At 45.8% G+C, this 19,158-nt stretch overlaps 1 protein-coding gene across 2 annotated transcripts in view; it reads right to left on the reverse strand.

The window, feature by feature from the left end:
• Window positions 1–19,158, reverse strand: part of ITGA9 (integrin subunit alpha 9) — a 331,274-nt gene that overhangs the window by 70,291 nt on the left and 241,825 nt on the right. For both annotated transcript variants that reach the window (XM_070577273.1, XM_008524662.2), the window contains exons 19-20: window positions 8,064–8,150; window positions 4,084–4,163 (exon numbers count right to left, since the gene is read on the reverse strand). In XM_070577273.1, the coding sequence (XP_070433374.1) occupies window positions 4,084–4,163; window positions 8,064–8,150 (167 nt within the window). The remainder of the gene's footprint in view (window positions 1–4,083; window positions 4,164–8,063; window positions 8,151–19,158) is intronic.

Below are 19,158 nucleotides of genomic sequence, written 5' to 3' on the forward strand. Positions count from 1 at the left end.
TGGAAGGTTGCATAGATTCTTGGGATTGCTGGGCTGTATGTTAACACTCTTTGCTATTATCTACATCTACCTTATACACCCCATAGCAACATGTAGGATATACCTAGTGTGAGTGTTCATTAAGTCCCACGAGTGCTGAACAGAATGCCAGCGAGTGCCACCTCGGGAGTGGAAGTGGGTTGGATAACACATAGTAAAGAAGACCAAACCACCACTGAGATAGGCTGTGCTCTTGTTTTTAAGAGAGAGAACATTCTGCAGAATCTTAGAGATAATGCTAAAAAATACGGAAAGCAGCATTAAAAGGAAAAATATGCTATAGTTGTATATATCCTATATATAGGTTGTGGATTGAGGGGCTCTGAAAATGTATGCTTCCAGCTTCATAGTCATTCCCAAAGGGAAAATTAATCTTAATTCTGTGAGTTTTAAACAACTCTGAGACTGAGGAAGGCCTCAAATGAAAACAAAATTAAAAGGTAATGGGAGATGAAAATAAAGCTTCCTTACATCTGCCGCCCATGAGCACTGCTGCTGTCCGCTGCCGGTTACCTGTGCTGGGGCCTGGCCTGAGCTTCCCAAAGGCCCAACGACTAACAATGGAGACTGGGGCCCTGAGGGCAAGGCCATCAGTGAGAGGCAAGAGCGGACTGCGGATGATATTGAAAGATTCAGGCCTCGTGAAGAATCTTAGTCTAACCTTTGGGTAATTGGTGTTTTTGTGAAAATTCAAGAATTTCTCAGTGGGTGATGATGACAAGACGTTAAGATGCAAGTTTTGGCTGAGCCACAATAGGTGCCAAAAATCAGAGGAAAGCAATAGCCCAGGATTTACTACGTCTGGCAGCAGAAATCCAAGATACATCGTCAAGGATATAACAGTCAAGAAAGGAGGATTTCTGGAGACGGTTTTTGGAGAAAACTGTTTGTGCTGGGGGCAGCGTGTCTGCCTTTTAAGTCAAGCTTCAGGGGACCTTGATCAGAACAGTCTGATGCCCGCCCAGGAAACATAAGGGGAAGGGGCTGCTGGCTTCCCCCTCTTGGCAGAGTGACGGAGAGGTGACCACTCAGGAGTTACCTGCGTTTCCAGAGAGACTGTCAGGGCAAAGACTGCTGAGTGGGATCTGTATGTGAGAGCTGGTGTGGGGTCACCTTTGGTCCTATCTTGGAGGGCACTGTCTCAGCAGCAGAAGCTGAAGGTGTCTCTGGCTGTCCAGAGGCTGAGGTTGGAGGACATGAAGAGGGAAGCGCAGGCGAGAATCCCCAGCAGCAGCGGTGGTTCTCCAAAGGGAGAGTCAGCTCTGAACACCTGCACAAGCCAGGCAAAGTCGCCACAGTACCTGTTAAGTAAGACCTGTCCCCTTTCACTTATACCTCTCCCAACGCCTGCTGTGAGCCTGGAGGGCTCAGACACTGCTCTGGGGTGGGGGAAGGGAAAGCAGGAGAGGGCCAGTGGACGCCCCATTGGAGGAAAGCAAGACCATCCCAGGAGGCAGGCCTCCCTCCTGCAGCCTTGCCTGGCGGAGGGAGGAAGCCTGAACTTTAAATCAAGTTTGGATTATCTCACGGGACAGGACACTTTAATTATGGATTTGTGAATCTGCTGTGAGACTTGAAGGGATTGTAGGACTTTGCATTACCCAAGAGTAACCTGAGAACGCACAGGACTGTCCTGGATTTCCTCCAAGGACAGGGAAAGAACCACCCCCAGCAAGTGGGCTGCAACAGAGTAGGGGACAAAATGGTTGCTTTATGATTGCCAGGGAATGTACCACGCTTGCTGGATGAATCGTTACACTGCCGTGTCCCTCTGATATTACATATTCATTTGTTCATTATCTGTCCCCCTGCCACCAGCACACTAGCCCCCTGAGAGTAGAGATTTTGCCAACTTTAGTCACTGCTGTATCTCCCAGGGTCTCCCACAGTGCCTGGCTTGTACTAAGTGCTCAAATGTTTGTGGAATGAATGAGCAACACCTGCCTGCCCTGTGCTGGTTCTGTTCTCCCCTGTGGGAAGCTGTGTGTCTGCCTCCACTTCTACAGTGAAGCCTTGTGGAGATGGTCTGAGATGGAAGATTCTCTCTTGTCCCTGCCCTGTCTCAGCTTCATCTTGATGCTCCCCACTTGGCAGCCACTTGAGGAATGAGCATGGAATTGAGCAGAGTGGTCCAAAGCATGACTCTTCATTCTATCTGGGGGTCAGATGCACAGCCGAGCCAGTGCCCCTGTTATCCTGCACAGCCCGGCACCCCTGAGCTGGCCCCAATGGGGCTCATCTGAGGAGTCCGGGAAATGACCTTCTCTGTAATTCAGAACGTGGGCAGAGCACCATTTCAAAGGTGACTATGTGGGTAGGGGGGCTTTAGTTTCATAAAGCTTAGCCTGTTTGCCTCACCCTGTGCCCCAGATGCTCTCGACCATGTGCTAACCTTGTGACTCCATGGCGCGCCTTTCTCTGGCTGACTTTCAGCCCCTAGTTTCACTGCCTGCTCACCCAGTGTTTGGCCTTCCATTTTCCTGGCATCTGCAGTTCCTAGGTTTTTTTTTTTCTTTTTTCTCCCAAAATCCCCCAAGTACATAGGTGTACATTTTTTTTAGTTGTAGGTCCTTCTAGTTGTGGCATGTGGGACGCCATCTCAACATGGCCTGATGAGTGGTACCATGTCCACGCCCAGGATGCGAACCGGAAAAACCCCGGGCCGTCAAAGCGGAGTGCACGAACTTAAGCACTCGGCCATGCCACAGGGCCAGCCCCCTACAGTTCCTAGTTTTGTTTTCTCATCTTTTCTGTGGCTCTTGCCTGACTTTGGCCTTCAGGGTATTTGGTTCAGGTCTCCAGATCACCTCTGGGATGGTCTTAGGACTCCTGGCATGAAAGTTTGGCTTGGACATTAAGGCAACTATAGATAAGACATGATAACTGAATGCAATGCATGATCCTTGACTGAGTCTGCACCCGTAAAAAGTGCCTAAAAAGTCATTATTGGGACAATTAGCACAATTGGAATATGGACTGTAGATTAGATAATAGCATTGTATCAGTGTTATATTTCCTGAATTTGATAACTGTACTGTGGCTAAGAGAATGATCTCATTCTCGGGAAATGCACACGGAAGTACTTATGGGTAAAGGGCATGATTTCTGCAACTTACTTTCAGATGGTTAAGAAAAAAAACCATACATAAAAAGAGAATGATAAAATAAATGAGACCAAGTGTCAACACTGGCTGACTCTGAGTAAAGGGTATATGGGAGTTCCTTGCACTATTCTTTGCAACATTTCTGTTAAGTTTAAAATCATTTCTAAATAAAAATTCACATAAAAAGGTTGCCTTGGGTATCCAAGCCTACATCCCAATCAAAGCTTGTATCTCCCTATTCACCCACCTAAATGTCTCTCCTTCCATCGCAGCTGTCAGCCAAGCATTACCTAGATGGCACTTCAAGGCACTCATGGATTCTGGCTTGTGGAGTCAGCTCATAACCCCCAAAGCCCTCTCAGGCACTCATGGCCATACTGGAGAGAGAGGGGCAGGAGCACATTCCTGAGGGAAGAAGTTGCCACTGCTCTGTTCCCTTCCCCGATGATCCATCCACTCGGCTCCCAGGACAAGCCCTCTCTTGAGAAGAATCTCGTGAGGGCCTCTGCTAGTAGGCTTGGTGGGGACCTCAGGCTGCAGGTGCCCTCTCCCGGCATCAAGGGATACAGTGGCATGAGTATGAGAAGCAGCTGACTCTGTCTGACAACCTACAGAGGATGTTCGTGAACTAACCAACCACCTGAGCTTGGACCGGAATCCTCACCTCTCCAGGCCCAGCTCTCCCAGCTGTAAAATCATTACCTCCGACTGGATGATCCCCAGTCCCTTGCAGCTCAGCCTGACCCGGTAGCCGCACAAGCAGAACCAGACAAGTACCATCCCTGAGAGATTCGATTCCACCCAATGGTTTGGGGCTTTATCACGGAACTGCTTCTTCCTCCTCAGGATCCCGGGCATTATCAAAGCGTGACCAGGGCATGTCCTTTCCTGGTCCCATCAATCTTTTATCTTTGAAGAAAAAATTTTAAATCCCCCTTACCTCTGAGCAGTAATGATGAAGCTAAGAATGTCTTCTTCCCCAGACAGGTGGCTTGTATCAAAGATCACGCTGAATTCATACTAGGGAAATAGAAAGTGACATATAGCATCAGCAGTCATTCCAAAAAAACTGTGTTTGCTACAATCTTCTGCAATGTATGACCTCTGGAAGCTCATTTGCATGACAAGCTTTATTTTTCATGAATATCTTTCTGATTATCAGGCCAGAGACACAGTTTTAACAATAAAACCCAGCTGGACTACACTCTGGCGAGAGGCACGCTGTCCTTTTCAGCAACTGACATTCTCTTTAGGAAGAGATACATTTGTCTCTTAAACCAGGACTTTCTAAATTTCACTCACACACCATCTTCCCAATTTTTGGCACATCTGCATATCACATCATCTGTGATATTTACTTTGCATTTTTATTGCCTCACTCTCTTGTTTAAAAGGAAAATTTATATTACTATCACAGATGGGAATCCAGGATCACTTGCCATAAAGAGACAGTCATCATAAAAATAAGGCAATGAAAAGAAAACAATGTTGAATTCTGTTGTCTGTTGAAAGCTCTGAGCCTCAGGCCTACTCTGTTTTGGTGAAAGGGAGATTAACAAGTGATAGGGAGGTGTTAAAGATAAGCTAGCACTACCATCGGAGACTTTGTCCTGCATGTGATTAGAAAGAGTGTTGAAAAGGCAATAACTTTCTCACTGTTAGAGTCAGTGTTGCTTAGTGCTGTGTCCATGAATCACCTAAAATAATCTCATGAGCCCCCTAAAATCATCTCAAGTACTCCCAGTGGTGAGCATCCTGTGATCTGGGAAACACTGCCCTAAGCAAATGGTTTTCACCATATTCATATCAGGTATGTGTGGGAATGTGGGAGGAACCCTTGGGTACGGGTTACAGAACCAGACTCTACCACAAACTATGTGATTTAATCTCTTTGCATTTCAATAAAAAGAAAAAGGCGGACAAAATGGTTCTTAAATTCCGTCAAGCTCTGAGAGTCTATGACTTACTTAATAACTAAATATCTGGGTTCCTTTATGACTAATTCTAGATCATCAACCAACTTCGCAACACTGGATGCTCCTGAACTGAATGCTACCTGAAGGTAACGAACACTGGACCATTACACTGGACCACCACATTGGACCATCATCTAGAGTGGACATTGGACATCTCTTTCTACAGAGAAATTTCTGTTGCAGTGGGACTTGTCAGCTTACAGTGAAGGTGCGGCATGGAGATAGAACAGGAAGCAGAGTGGAGGACACAGAGGAAGGGAAAGTCAAGGGTCTTGTCCCAGCAATAAGTCAGAACTTGCAGGAGATCTGAATTAAACACACTAAAGATCAAGGCCAGGTGAGAAGCAAAGGATTTGGGTGAGAAGCCAAAATCAGAGATGGAGGCCTGGGAGAACAGAAGGTCAGAAACTGGGCAGGCTGGTCATGAGAGACGGAAACATACAGCCAACCAAAGTGTAGTTGTGAGCCTCAGCAGGTGGTCTGGAGCCTGATGACCCACAGGTCTCAGGGATGAGGGAAGGCAAGTGGGGCTGTGGCTGGAGGGAACCCGGTCCCTGCTGGGTCCCTTCTTGGGCTTTCTTCAGGGAATCACCCCCACCCTGTGTGCCCTCCCTCCCCCCTTTCAGATTTAGTCTTGTTACAGGTCTTAACATCTGTATGTGAAAGAAAGTAGTGGCATCACCAGGCTGAAAAAAACCCCCAACAATCCAACATTCATACTTCCGTTAGCTCTATGACTATTTTGAGAGTTAGTAAATTTTGACAAAATTTAATGCCTAGAATTCAACATTGCTTTGTTTTCATTGTATTCATTTTTATGACGACTTTCTCTTTATGGCAAGTGATCCTGGATCTATGTGTGGTAGTGATATAAGTTTTATTTTTAAAATAATCTTCGGGGCCTGCCCCATGGCCCAGTGGTTAAGTTCATGCGCTCCACTTCAGTGGCCCAGGGTTTCGCCGGTGAGGATCCTGGGCGCAGACCTGGCACCACTCATCAAGTCGTGTTGAGGCGGCGTCCCATATAGCACAACCAGAGGCACTCACAACTAGAATCTACAACTATGTACTGGGGAGCTTTGGGGAGAAGAAGAAGAAAAAAAGACTGGCAACAGATGTTAGTGCAGGTACCAATCTTTTTTTTTTTTTTTTTAAAGATTTTATTTTTCCTTTTTCTCCCCAAAGCCCCCCAGTACATAGTTGTATATTCTTCGTTGTGGGTCCTTCTAGTTGTGGTATGTGGGACGCTGCCTCAGCGTGGTTTGATGAGCAGTGCCATGTCCGCGCCCAGGATTCGAACCAACGAAACACTGGGCCGCCTGCAGCGGAGCGCGCGAACTTAACCACTCGGCCACGGGGCCAGCCCCTGCAGGTACTAATCTTTAAAAAAAAAATCTTTAGACTAAAACTAGCAAGACACACCTTAGGCTTGATTTGGGATGTAGGCTGCATTTTACAATGAAATGGCAACTGTTAAAATTTTTTAATCGGCCTATTTTCTGTTAGTGAGTAGATTTCCATTAAGTTGGTGCATGGAGGTGCCACGGATATTACCACAGGCAATGATGTCCAAGGTCCAGGGTCTTCCTCCTTTACCCTCACCCTATCTGGGGTCTAATGCAACTTGGCCTGTATTCTGCTAGCTATTTGTAACCCCTCTTCTAAGGGCAGCCACCTCTTGAAGTTTCCCTTCTTCTGGGATGAACGTGGACAAATGAGGAATAGATGGAGAAAAAGGCTGAGGAATCATGGATATAAGAGCCACCATAGTTTGGAGTAATCTGATGGGTTCAAGCGATTTGCCAAGAAATGAACAAATCTTCTTTTTCACTAGAACATTCTCATAATTGGTTTACAAAACAGCTACTATGTACTGGTACCAAATAGTCTTAGAGATTAAAACAATCTGATGCTATGACATAGGCAGGAGAGAAGGACTAAACTTTCATTTTTTTTTAGGAATATGAAATTTCCTTCAAACCACAGCAGAAAAAATAGCTTCCATTTCAAAAGGCAGACCTCGTCTTTTAGTTCCAGTTCTGCCTCCAAAAATCTCATCTTCTACATATCATTGCATCTCCTTATAATAATGGCCCATATTAGAAGTGCTCCATGAACGTCTGAACATGCTATACCATATTATTGTTTGAGATTAGAAAATTTGGCTCCTCAGAAATACCAAAGTGACTATAATTTCTTCTTCTTCTTTTATTTATTTATTTATTTTGAGGAAGATCAACCCTGAGCTAACATCCGCTGCCAATCCGCTTTTTGCTGAGGAAGACTGGCCCTGAGCTAACATCCGTGCCCATCTTCCTCTACTTTATATGTGGGATGCCTGCCACAGCATGGCTTGACAAGTGTTGCCATGTCCGTACCTGGGATCTGAACCAGCGAACCCTGGGCCGCCGAAGAGGAATGTGCAAACTTAACCACTACGACACTGGGCCGGCCCCTCTTTTTTTTTAAAAAAAAAAGAAGTGTAACACAATTATTTATGTTTTGAGAATTTTAAGAGGTCTCTTGAGAAAACTGTGAGTGTCCAGGTGAGTAACAGAATCAGGACTGCGGGTCACTAGCCCAGACCACATCTTCTCCTATGTTGTCCTGGGGACTCAAAGTAACATGGAATGTCCCAGAAAAAAACATTTTATGAAGGCCAACCAGATGCTGCTTCCCAAAGTGCTAAGGCTATGGTGTGTCTCTCACATTTGGGGTACATGACGTGGATCAAGGAGAAGACCGTGTGACCACAGCCCCTTTGGAGTACAGTTGGAGGAGACTGCCATGGACAGGGGCATGGCCACGCCCAGGCAGGGTTTCGCTGGCCACCCCAGCTGCTGTGGGAGGCAGGGGTGTGAGAGGAAGCTTCCGGGGAGGAAGATGGAAGAGCGAAGGCTGGTGGGAAGGGCTGCTAAGGAAGTGCCCTGTCTTTGCCCCTTACCTGCGACTTCGACCTCATGAAAGGAAATCCCACGCTGCATTTGAGGAAGTCCGATTCCAGCAGTTCACAGGAAATGCCCATTTCCTCCTGAAAGAGAAAAAGTACCAACAGATGGGCTGGCTGCACACAAACAGATGTGTGGAAGTGGCCTCAGGGGGCACATTGAGACTTCAGCAGAGACGGTCCTTCTTTAAGGCAATTCTCAGACAATAGCCACTGCTGGCTGTGGTGGGATGAGGAGCCTGCCACCAGGACAAGTGCTAGTCCTCCTCTGGCTGTTCACCCTTCCCATGGGTTCTCTGGAAAGACAGGTGCAGAGGACAAAACCACTGTTCTTTCTTAACTAACACTTCGGCTCTGAACCCCGGTGCTCTCCTGGCGAAAGGGGCCAGCCAACATGTGAGCTGGACGCCTCCTAAGGTTTGGATTAAAATGCAACCAAGTCATCTTTCTGGCCCCTTTCTCCTGAGCCCACAACCTAATCCTGTCTTTCAAGATCTTGCTAGTTTAGGAAAGACAAACTCTTAGAAAATCACACCAACAAAACTACCGGGATTTTCTGCAGCTGGAAGCAGTAAGGGCTGAACTGCTTTCCTGCTAGCCTCCCAGGGTAAGGGGTGGGTGCGAGGGCGGGAGAGGGTTCCCAGTGCAGCGGGTCTGGGATGGACTCCACATTCAGCCACACCAGAGAACCAAGAGAGGGGCTGCAGGAAGCTGCTGTCTTCCCACCCAGACAGGTAGTTTATAGCCAAGGTCAAAGGAAAGTCAGGAAACTCTTCCTAACCCGCACAGCCCCTCCGAGTCACTGAAGCCAAATCAAGACTTCCAAGGGGAGACAGTGTGTGTGTGCAGATTTTAGAAAAGGAGAAGGTACAGGACAGAACTAGCACCTGCTCGGTGTCTAGAAGACAGGACACTGAAGTTCAGTGAGGTCATGTGACTTCCCCAAGGTCATTCTTGGCTGAATCTAAAACCTATCTGCCTTCTCCTTCCACGGCTCTGAATTTCTAGAGGGAATGAGCATAGCCAACAACACAATTGCAGCCAGAAGGAACCAATTCATGTGGATTCCAGCTCTGAAACGCCGCTCAGGCTCCTGCCTCCAATTTCCAAGACTCACAGCTCAGCTCAGGCCAACAGGTCCAGTCCTTTAGACAGGTGAAAGGAGTTTTTTTTATTGTGTGTCCAATCAGCAAAAAAAAAGTAAGCACTTACTGCAATATACCTAGTTACAAATTATGTACATATACTGATACATTATGAACATTATTGAACACACGAAAAACAGAAATGACAAAAGATAACAAATCCATGGGGTTGGAAGTCAAGGAGGTAGTAAGTGGAGGAGATGTCCTCAGGCGCTGGGATTGTGCCCAGGTGTGATCATTGTGAAAATTAGTGAGCTGAGCACTTAATGATTTGATTGCTTTTGTCCGTTTGTTAAATATCATTAAAACTTTACTTAGGAAATAGCAACAAAACAAAAATCTCCCCAAAATACAAATAAAACAAAAGATACAAGATAGATAAACATAAAAGGAAAGTCTAGTTTATTTTTTCAGCATCCGATCTCAGAGATGACTGATCTCAGTGATTGCAAATTTTCTAGTGCTCTTTGTGACCTTAGCCAGTGTTCCTCACACGGACTCGGGACCACCTGCATTAGAATCAGTTTGGGAGCATCTTTAAAAATACAGATTCCTGGACAACTGGAGTGTCTCTGAGTAGACAAGTGAGTAGTCTCTGAGTAGACTTAGAGATTGTGGGACCTGGGATGAGCATTTTCAATAAACCTAAGTGACAAAGTGAGTGATTCTGCTGTGCAATGATGTTTGGGAGCTACTGCTATGAGCTTTCCTTCCTTCAGTGCATTCTACAGGCTGCTTGGGGAACCTTCTTCAAACATGCTTCTCTCCAATGCAAACAGGATAAAGCTCAAAATCCTTATGCTTGCATCTATTTTGGCCCATCCTTTTCTGTTACTGTCCCCCTGCCCTACTGAACACATACATTACTATTCTACAAACACCCTCTGCCTGGTACCGTTTCCACGCCTCTGTTTAAACTGTTCCCACTGCCAGGAACACCTCTCCTCAGTTCTCCCTGCAAGGTGTTCTTCGTTCTACTTGCCCCCAAACACTCACGGGTGGGAAGTTCACATACACAATAAGAAAATGGTACAGGATTCGGAATGGACTCGAGCATCCACTGGGTAGCTGGGTCAACCTATCACCTACCACGATCAGCGCTGAGGGCACAGGTCTGAAAGACATTAGTCCCTGTCCTTGAAGAGCTCATAGCTTAGAAGGTGGAGATATCCCAGCAGAGAAATAAACATTTACATGGCAGTGTGAGGGACTGCTCTTAGATCCTAGAAGACACGCATTGGCAATTTCTATATGGAAAACCAGAGAATAACTTCTCAAATGCTGTCAAGACTTGCATGTCCCAAAGATTGGTCCTAATGACTCAGTGTGGGTGGCCTCTCGTCACCATTCTCTTCTTCATATTCTTCCCCCCAGAAGCAATGTCCACAACTGGCCCAAGTGGAAGCTACTCTAAATCCTAGTTAGTCGGCCTGTGGGCATGACAGGCAGTGAGCCCAAGCCTAGGGTGACAATGATTCTCGGTTTCCCCGGTGTAATTACTCTCAAGAGAGTCCCAGCATACAAATAAATTACATGGTTACTCATCCCAGTTCCGAACTCCTTTTGTAAAGGTCAGTACCTCACCGGAAATCCCTTTCAAACAAGGAGAGAGGTTTTCAATTTAAGTCAAAGGCCTACCTGTTCTTGAAGTAAAGATTTATTGCCCTAAAGACTTCAGATTTTGCAAGTGTGTGACTTCAGAAATTTACTCTGGGACTTGATGGGACCTCAGTTTACTTAGTTTTGGCCTAAGACTGCTTTCGATTATTCAAGAGCTGCTGAATTCTCTTATTTTTGTTAACTCCAAATTGCTAAAAAATAACATTTAAACCAGCATTCATTGCATTATTCCAAGTGTTTCTTCCACCCTACTCAGTCTGATAGAAATTACAAAATTCTGGTTAGATCTTGGGGATAAGCAAAAAGAGTGAAAACCAAAGACATCTCTGGGAATGAAAGCTCAGCATCTACTTCCTGACTCAGGGGCTCCTGGATGCTGCTATAGGAAGGGATGTCATCACCGTTCTGCCTCTTGTCAGCACCAATACAGCCCTCCCATGGCTATTTAAGCCCCCTTGACAAAAAGGCTTTAATTCTATACCCCACTCTCCTACTGTAGCTGTGAGGTAAAGAGGCCTCTTAGAGCACGGACTTTGGCAAACACTGAGACTCCCTGTGTGGACGGTGTAGGCGCTCCACCCAGAACCCCTGTACTAGATGGGTTCACAGCCCCCAGCCAAATGGGAGCAGCTTTGTCTAGAGGATTACTACACCCTCCCTCACAAGCATTCTGCAGCCTATGATTGACATGGATGCAAAAGGCCACCCCCTTTGTCTCAAGGTGAGACCAGCTCTGTTGGACAACTCATGTTCCACAGCCCTTATGGGATTAGGTCAAAGCAGACTCCAGCTGAGAACGCAGCCCTGCTTGGCTCCTTCTTCTGCCCCATTCTGCTCCCTTCACTCCTCTTCTCCCAAGAGCATTTCCCTAATAAATCACTTGCACAGGAATCCCTATCTCAGTTTCGCTTCTGGTGAACCTGACCTCAGACAGTCCTCTACAGATGAGGCTCCTGGCACTGAGAACCACTGGAAAGTACTGGGCATTTGTTCCCAGGTGGGGAGAGGCAATGGAAGAAGAACGAGGGGAACACTCACATGCTAATAAATCCTGTTGAAATCCACACTAACCCAGAGAAAACTTTTCCAAGTGCAGTTTATAAAATCTGCATAGCTCCCCATTGGAGGGACACTTTAACCTCAAAGTCGTGTCACCACCTCTTTGTCTGGTTTCAGATCATGCCCAGGGCACAACCTGAAGAAACAGAGTCATTATGGAGCCATGTATCCCCTCGGTAGGCAGGTAGGCACAGAAAGATCCAGGGAAGCTTTAAAAAATGAATTCTGGGGAGATGTGGCTAAACTCGGCTGCCCCCTGGCTTTAGGCAACTCCTGGTCGGGGGTGCTTATTACCACTGCCAGGCACTTGGTACCCACCAGGATTATACAGCAGAGATTCCAGGGACCAGGTTTCTCCTGGGCTCTGGTTTCTTCCATGTCCCAATCACTGCTTACACTGACTTTACCTTGGAGACTAACCCTGGCATTGTTGCAAGACCTATGATCATCAGCTCTCAGCTGACTAGGAACGCAGATCGGGGAACAAACTGTCTATCCTCTGTCCCTGATTGCCACACAGCGCAGGCATCTGATTACCCATTCAAATACAGTGCAAATCCACTACAGAGTGAAACTAAAATCTTGCTGCAAAAGACGCAGGCTTTCATGAAATCAATGAAAGTGATGTTGGAAAACCACCACTGATCAGCTTGGATCTGGCAGCATTAGATCAGTTAACTGTTGAAGAAGTCAAAATTAGCCCTGGATGATAGCACTTCCAGCTGCTTCAGAAGATAAGGATTTAAGTAAAAAAGCTCAAGAAAATATGCCATCATAAAAAACGACCCCTTTGTGATTGTGCTTAAAAAAGAAGAGGAAAAATATGAAGCAAAGAATGTTACCTTAGGATATAGTAGGGAAATTCACATTGAAAAGCTGTCCATCCAACACTGGATTCCTTCTTTTGTTTCAGAAATTAACGTACTGTTATTTTAAAACACTAATAAAGCAAATAAGCTTTTGCTTTGGGTCTAAGATATCCTTGACAATTACAATGTTACAAGAGCTGTTCAATGTGGGATAACATACACTTATTTTCATAATTTTTAGTTTCATTTTTCAAGTCCCAATCAGAACTTTAAAAATATTTTTACTATGCAATTTTGAACCCTGTTTTAAGAAGATTCACATAACTGGCTTTTTTCCCAGTCCCACTTTTTCTTGGCCAGCAAGGGCAGCCAATACCATAAAATACTATCAGGGTTTCTCCCTGGAGATTATGAGGGATTCAATTAAAATTTTCTCCATTTTTTACCGACACACATTACTTTTAGGATCAGGAAAACATCAATTAACATTTTTTAGAACAGAATGATGAAAAGCATGCTTGGTCTGTGCACGTTCACCTGTGCATTCTCAGGGCCTGGCACTGAGCCTGGCTTTTAGTAGCTCCTGAATTTGCACTATTACATGAACGGGCCTTGGCTCATTGGGGATTCAGATGAAGGGACTGCAAGCAGCAGCTCATTTGCCGGGTCTGCCTGGAATGAAAACTGCTTGCCTTGGCAAAATCCCTCTCTTTTCCAGACATACCTCGGCCCTCCCAGCCTCCGGAGCTCGGCCAGTGGAGCCAACTGCCAGCCCTGTTTGTAATGGCAGTGGTTGGCAGGAAGACTCAGATAATGAAGTTAGCGAGGCTTCTTGGCCTTCGGGCTCCTTCCTTGCAATCACACCAGCATCTGACTTCATTCTGGAGTGGTGCTTTAACTGGCCACCCACGCAGTGCTCTCTGAGAGCAGCAAATCTGTAAAGTCCGGTAATGGGCTTATGCTCAGTGCCAGGGCAAGTTTGAAATTTGACTTCCCATTTTCCGGCTTCCACATGTTTGTCAAACTGAAGATGACCCTCATGTCTCCATGTCTGGCTGCCAGTCTGGAGTTCATCTAAGATCCCCTTCCTTCTTCTAGGCACACAAGGTGTGACCCCTGTAAACTGGTAAGAAAGGCCTCTGTGTTAACTCAGTTAATATAGAATTCAGGTAAACTTTGGAAGCATTTTATCCTAAATTCCCTAATCAACTGAAGAATCAGAGTGAGCAGAGGTTCCCAATAACCTGGCCCAATGAGTTAACAGAAAAACAGTTGATTCCTAGTAAATTCTTTATCGGCCCCACTGAAGATAAGTCAGCCCGAGCCTAACCAGAAAAAAGTCTTATTCCCAGAGGGGAATCCTTTGGGACAGAGCCTATGAAATTCCTACCCATAAAGAAAAGCACATGAGCTTGCAGCATAGAAAGTACCCAAGCTTTGGCATTAGTGTCCCAACTTTGACTATTGGCTCAGATATACAATAGCTATGTGTCATAAGGCAAATTAACTATCCTTTCTACAAGCCTCCATTTTTCTCATCTGTAAAATGAAGTCATAACACCTGCCGTATAGGACTGTTGCCAGCCTGCTAGTGCTGATGGTTGTAAAGATGGAATACACAGATGGCCTCTACTCGTATTGGCTTATTGCGCACCAGGCAGCTCCTCTGGTGCAGGCAGAGGGACCTCCTCAGGCAGGTCCCTTTTAGGACCATTTACAACAAGGAAACTGGAATACAGAGAAGTTACATCACTTGCCCAGGGTTTCCTAGCTGGCAATATAAGAATGGATCAGAGGGGGATCAGGGTGGGAAACACTAAACAAGGAACAGGCAAGGTTCTCTCTCTTCCCCCTCCCCACCCCGCTGACCCCAAAGAACCCATGGAAACTTAGACTGAACAGGTGGGGATCAAAGACCCAATGAACCAAAAGTAGCCTTTAGGGAACCTGGAGCAGACAGTGACTCCAGTACCGATGCCAAGCATGGCTGATGCCCCTGCGAGGCTAAGGCAGTGATTCCGGACCTTTTCCAGATAGGAGCTGGCAACTGAACAGTCGAAGGAACCAGAGGTGAACACGCACACACACGAGGGATTTGGAAGAGCAGGGCAAAGACAGCACTACAAAGCAAGTTTCTTTCTTAAATTTTGTCAAAACTCCATTTGGAAACGAAGGCCTAGACTATTCTGTGATTGTTCTTTCCAAGCTTGAAAAAAGTGAGGCAAGCAGGAGTTATGGTTAGAACAAATGTTCAAGACAGATGAACCACGTAACTGTTAAAGCAAAATTCCCCTCCGAAGCAAGTATTAGAATTTGGAGGGTGCACTTTCAACAACCCCACACCAATCCTAGGCCGTCAGAGATCAGCTGTCCCATGAGGAGCGATTTTCTGATCAAAGTAGGGACACGGCAGTCTCCTCCCAAACAGGCCTCTGGGTGCTCAGAAGAAAAGTGCTTCTACTCATTTAAAATGAGTAAAAATAAAATGAACTTTGAAAACCACATGAATTAGACATGGCTTGAGTAAGCTGTCTCCTTCTTGTAACACGTCCCTCCTTGGTGTGTGACATCAACCCTGTTTAGAGCTAATCTTGACATTTTCCCAAAGTTAAAACAAAAACACTCTCCGAAATGCTGGTGACTTTGGGACCACAGTAATATGAACTTGAGAATCGAAACAAACAAAAATAACTCAACCAGCCCTAACTGAAAAGCCCACAGCGAAAAGACCAGCAAGCCACGCCTTCTAAGCCTTCTAAATTTCTTCCAAAAAAGAAATTAAAGTATTCGATTTTCATCCAGAAAGTTTCTCTTGCTTTTAAATACAGTAGTCCCCCCTTATCTGTGGGGGATATGTTCCAAGACCCCAGTGGAGGCCTGAAACCGTGGATAGTACTGAACCCTATATATACAATGTTTTTCCTATACATATATATTTGAGTTGTGACAGCAAAGCTAGCATGGATTTCATTTTTCTTTCTCACAATTTCATGGATAGAAGATTCATTTTTACCATAGATCTTAGCACCCTCAGCATAGGATTTTTTTCTTTCCTTCTTAAGCTGAGAACTTTCACCTTTTCACTTAAAGGAAGCACTTTACGGCTTTTCTTTAGCATACCCGAATTGCCAGCATCACTGCTCTTATGCTTTGGGGCTATTACTAAGTAAAATAAGGATTACTTGAACACAAGCACTGTGATATCATGACAATAGATCTGATAATACAGACAGCCACTAAGTGACTAACAGGCAGGTAGTGGAGACAGCATGGATACGCTGGACAAAGGGATCATTCACATCCTGGGCAGGATGGCGCGAGAATTCATCATGCTACTCAGAATGGCGTGCAATTTAAAACTTATAAATTGTTTACTTCTGGAATTTTCCACTTAATATTTTCAAACAGGAGTTGACCACGGGTAACTAAAACCACAGGAAGCAAAACTGAAGATAAGGGGGGACTACTGTAGAGGCAAATGACTTATTCTTAGATTTCTAAAAAATGGTTTCTATTCTTAGATTAAAACAAATATTTCCCAGAGCTTGCAAATTCTTGATCAACAAACTAAGAATTCAAAGTCGAATTCCATCTCATGAATCAAATTATTTTCTTTTTCTATCACTCTTTTCCTTTGCCCTACAGGCTGACTGAAAAAACAAGGTGGGGACCTCTCCCAAAACGATAGGAAAGAATTTAACATTGTGGCACAAAAACAATTTAGGAGTGGTGTTTAGATGAAAAGGTTTTGTAGGAGTCAAGTATTTGAGGGGTACTTATTAAAATCCTGGCCAGGAATCTTGATATTAGAAATGTACTTACAGAGAAGAGTTCCATCCCACCTACAAACCCACTTATACTCCTGCCCACACAAAACTCAGCTGAAAGTTTGGTCCTTGGGCCAGCAGCATCGGCATCACGTGAGTGTTTCTTAGAAATGCAGATTCTCAGGTTCCACCCCCAGAACTGCTGAATTAGAATCTGTATTTTTAACAAGATCTCCAGGTAACCTCTGTGCACCTGACCATTTGAGAAGTACTGCTCTATGTTACTGAGCCCACCTGCTCAGGAAACATGACGTGAACCCATGGAGACCGCCTTCCTCATGCTCTCTGCCCTCCAGAAAAATATGTAAACTGCTGATGCTACTTGAGGGCTATTGTCTGTGTGAGGACACACTTTTCTAGAGCTGGAGACTCACCGACTCACATGCCCCTTATCTGTGTTCCCCCAAAAGCAGACTCCAGGACAAGGATTAGGGGGCAAGTAGTTTGTTTGGGAGGTGACCTTGGGGTGCTCTGTGAGTGGGCAATTGTGCCACCAATAGGAGAGAAGACTGGAGCATCTAACCTTAAACACCCACTTCTCCTTTTGAGAGTTGTTCCAGGGACACTGACTATCCTGTGCTTCCAGCCTCCTCAGTGCTTGAGTGCAGCACACTCTGTAGCCAAGAAAGCCCCCAGGCAGAGAGACACAGGCAGGCCTCAGCCTGCAGAGGAACTGTCACATGTGGTCTCCAGGGTGGTGGAGGGAAAATGAGAGGGTATCAACAGTCTCTCTCCCCATCCTCTCTCCTCTCCACAGGCAATTGCGGTGTCAAAGCTGTGGACTGAGAACAGAGGCCAGAGGCAGCTAGTGATGAACTTCCCTTGGCCACAGATGAAGAGATGGGCCTGAGAGAGGACCTGTCCCCTGTCCAGCACCCCTGGAGCATGTCTCCACTGAGCATGCTACGGGCTCATGGAGCTCCATTTCAGGGGGCAGGTGCTTACTAATGTCTTCCCTCTGGTTGGTACACCTACTTTGCTACTTTTGGACACATCTTGGGATTCTCCTTAAAGAACTAGAGTTCTCTTTCAGGATGATCCCTCCCTCCCTCCTCTTTCCTTGCTGCCACAACAGATCGGCTCCAATCTCCTCCCACCTAGAATAGAGCAAAACAGCCTCTTGGTGGACGCTCTGCTCTCAGTTGTCCCCTAGTCTGTTCTACAAGCTGCTCCTGGTGAATCTTAAGACACTACTTTGTTCATTTTTGCTCAAAAGCTTTCAAAGGTTATTAACAACCAACACCCTTCACTGATTCCTAACTGGGGTGTGTACTGGAACCACCTGGGAGCCAGAGATACTATACACAGCTGTGTAGGCTGTTGACTGCACAAGAGATCTGGCTGAGGGGAAAGGGGCTGAAATCCAGCCCATGCTGCTCACCACACCCTGCACTCTGGGCAAGAGGCTGCACACCACCAGGGGGGCACTTCTCTCCAATTTGTATAACTATGCTAGGAAGACTATGACGACTATGTAGAAAGCTTTGTGAAAAAGACCCAGATGGAAGCCCCACTGTGGACCCACTGAATCAAAGCACACAGCACAGGCAAGCAAGCATTTGCTGAAAGCTCCCTGGGTGGTTCCAAAGTGCACTCAAGTTAGGAACCCTCAAAAGTTAGGTTACATTAAAATCCTTGTGAAAGATGCAGATTGCAGGCCCCACCCTCCAGAGTGGGACTCTTTAGAGCAAGAGGAGAGTCAAGAAATCTGGATTTTGAATCATCTGAGGCAAACGTTCTCTACCAGCCTTTGGAACACTGCCCCCAAGGGCTAGGATAGTCACTGCAGTTTTGGAGGTTAAGAGATTGAGACCCAGACTGGAAAAAAACAGTGCTTTCCCTGGGGTTCTAACTCTGGTGAGGACATAACACCCGTGATTGTAGCTCTCTGCCTATGAGTCTACTGGAGCCTCGCAGACCTGTGCCTTGCTCACCATGCCCCCAGGGCAGTGATTCAGGGAGATGAATGCAGAGACCAAGGACAGCTCCAAGATGGGTGCCCACCTCCTGCAGCCCTGAGGAAGCCCATCCATTCATTCAACAAGTGTTTCTTATTTTGCCTCAAATGGGAAATAGCTTCTATAGCATAATTCTTACGTAGGAGACACATATGTTTTCTGTTACGTCTTACATTCCTTTGCCCCCCCTTTAATAATTATTTATTGAGCGGCCTTGATGTCCTGCATTCAGTCACATGCCTTTATAATACTGTCCCTGCTGTCTCCAGGGGTGTCTTCCCAGGCCTGGAGGAAGGAGAGGGACCAAGCTGTTTGAGGAAAGATTCCCCTGTACTCCTGTGTGATGACTGCTTGGGCGAGGTGCACGCAAAGGGCTGAAATCCATCTCCCTTTACAAGAGAAGCTTACCTCTCCCTAAACCTCACCCCCACGAGTCCTATTTCACAACTCATTATTATTACTATTGCTTTACCTTTCCTCTCAATTAACTGAAAAATCCACAAGTTCTTTAAATTATGGAATCCAAGACTGGACAGAGTGATCTACCGGACAGTCATATCAGGGCTGATGACAGTGAGAAAATTCAGTTCATTATTTGAACACATAGGTCAAAAGCTATTACAAATGACAATAACAAAAAAATAGCATTCATAAAATGGCAAGATCTAGCTGAG

The sequence above is a fragment of the Equus przewalskii genome, chromosome 15 (assembly GCF_037783145.1).
Source record: "Equus przewalskii isolate Varuska chromosome 15, EquPr2, whole genome shotgun sequence".
NCBI classification, from domain to species: domain Eukaryota; kingdom Metazoa; phylum Chordata; class Mammalia; order Perissodactyla; family Equidae; genus Equus; species Equus przewalskii.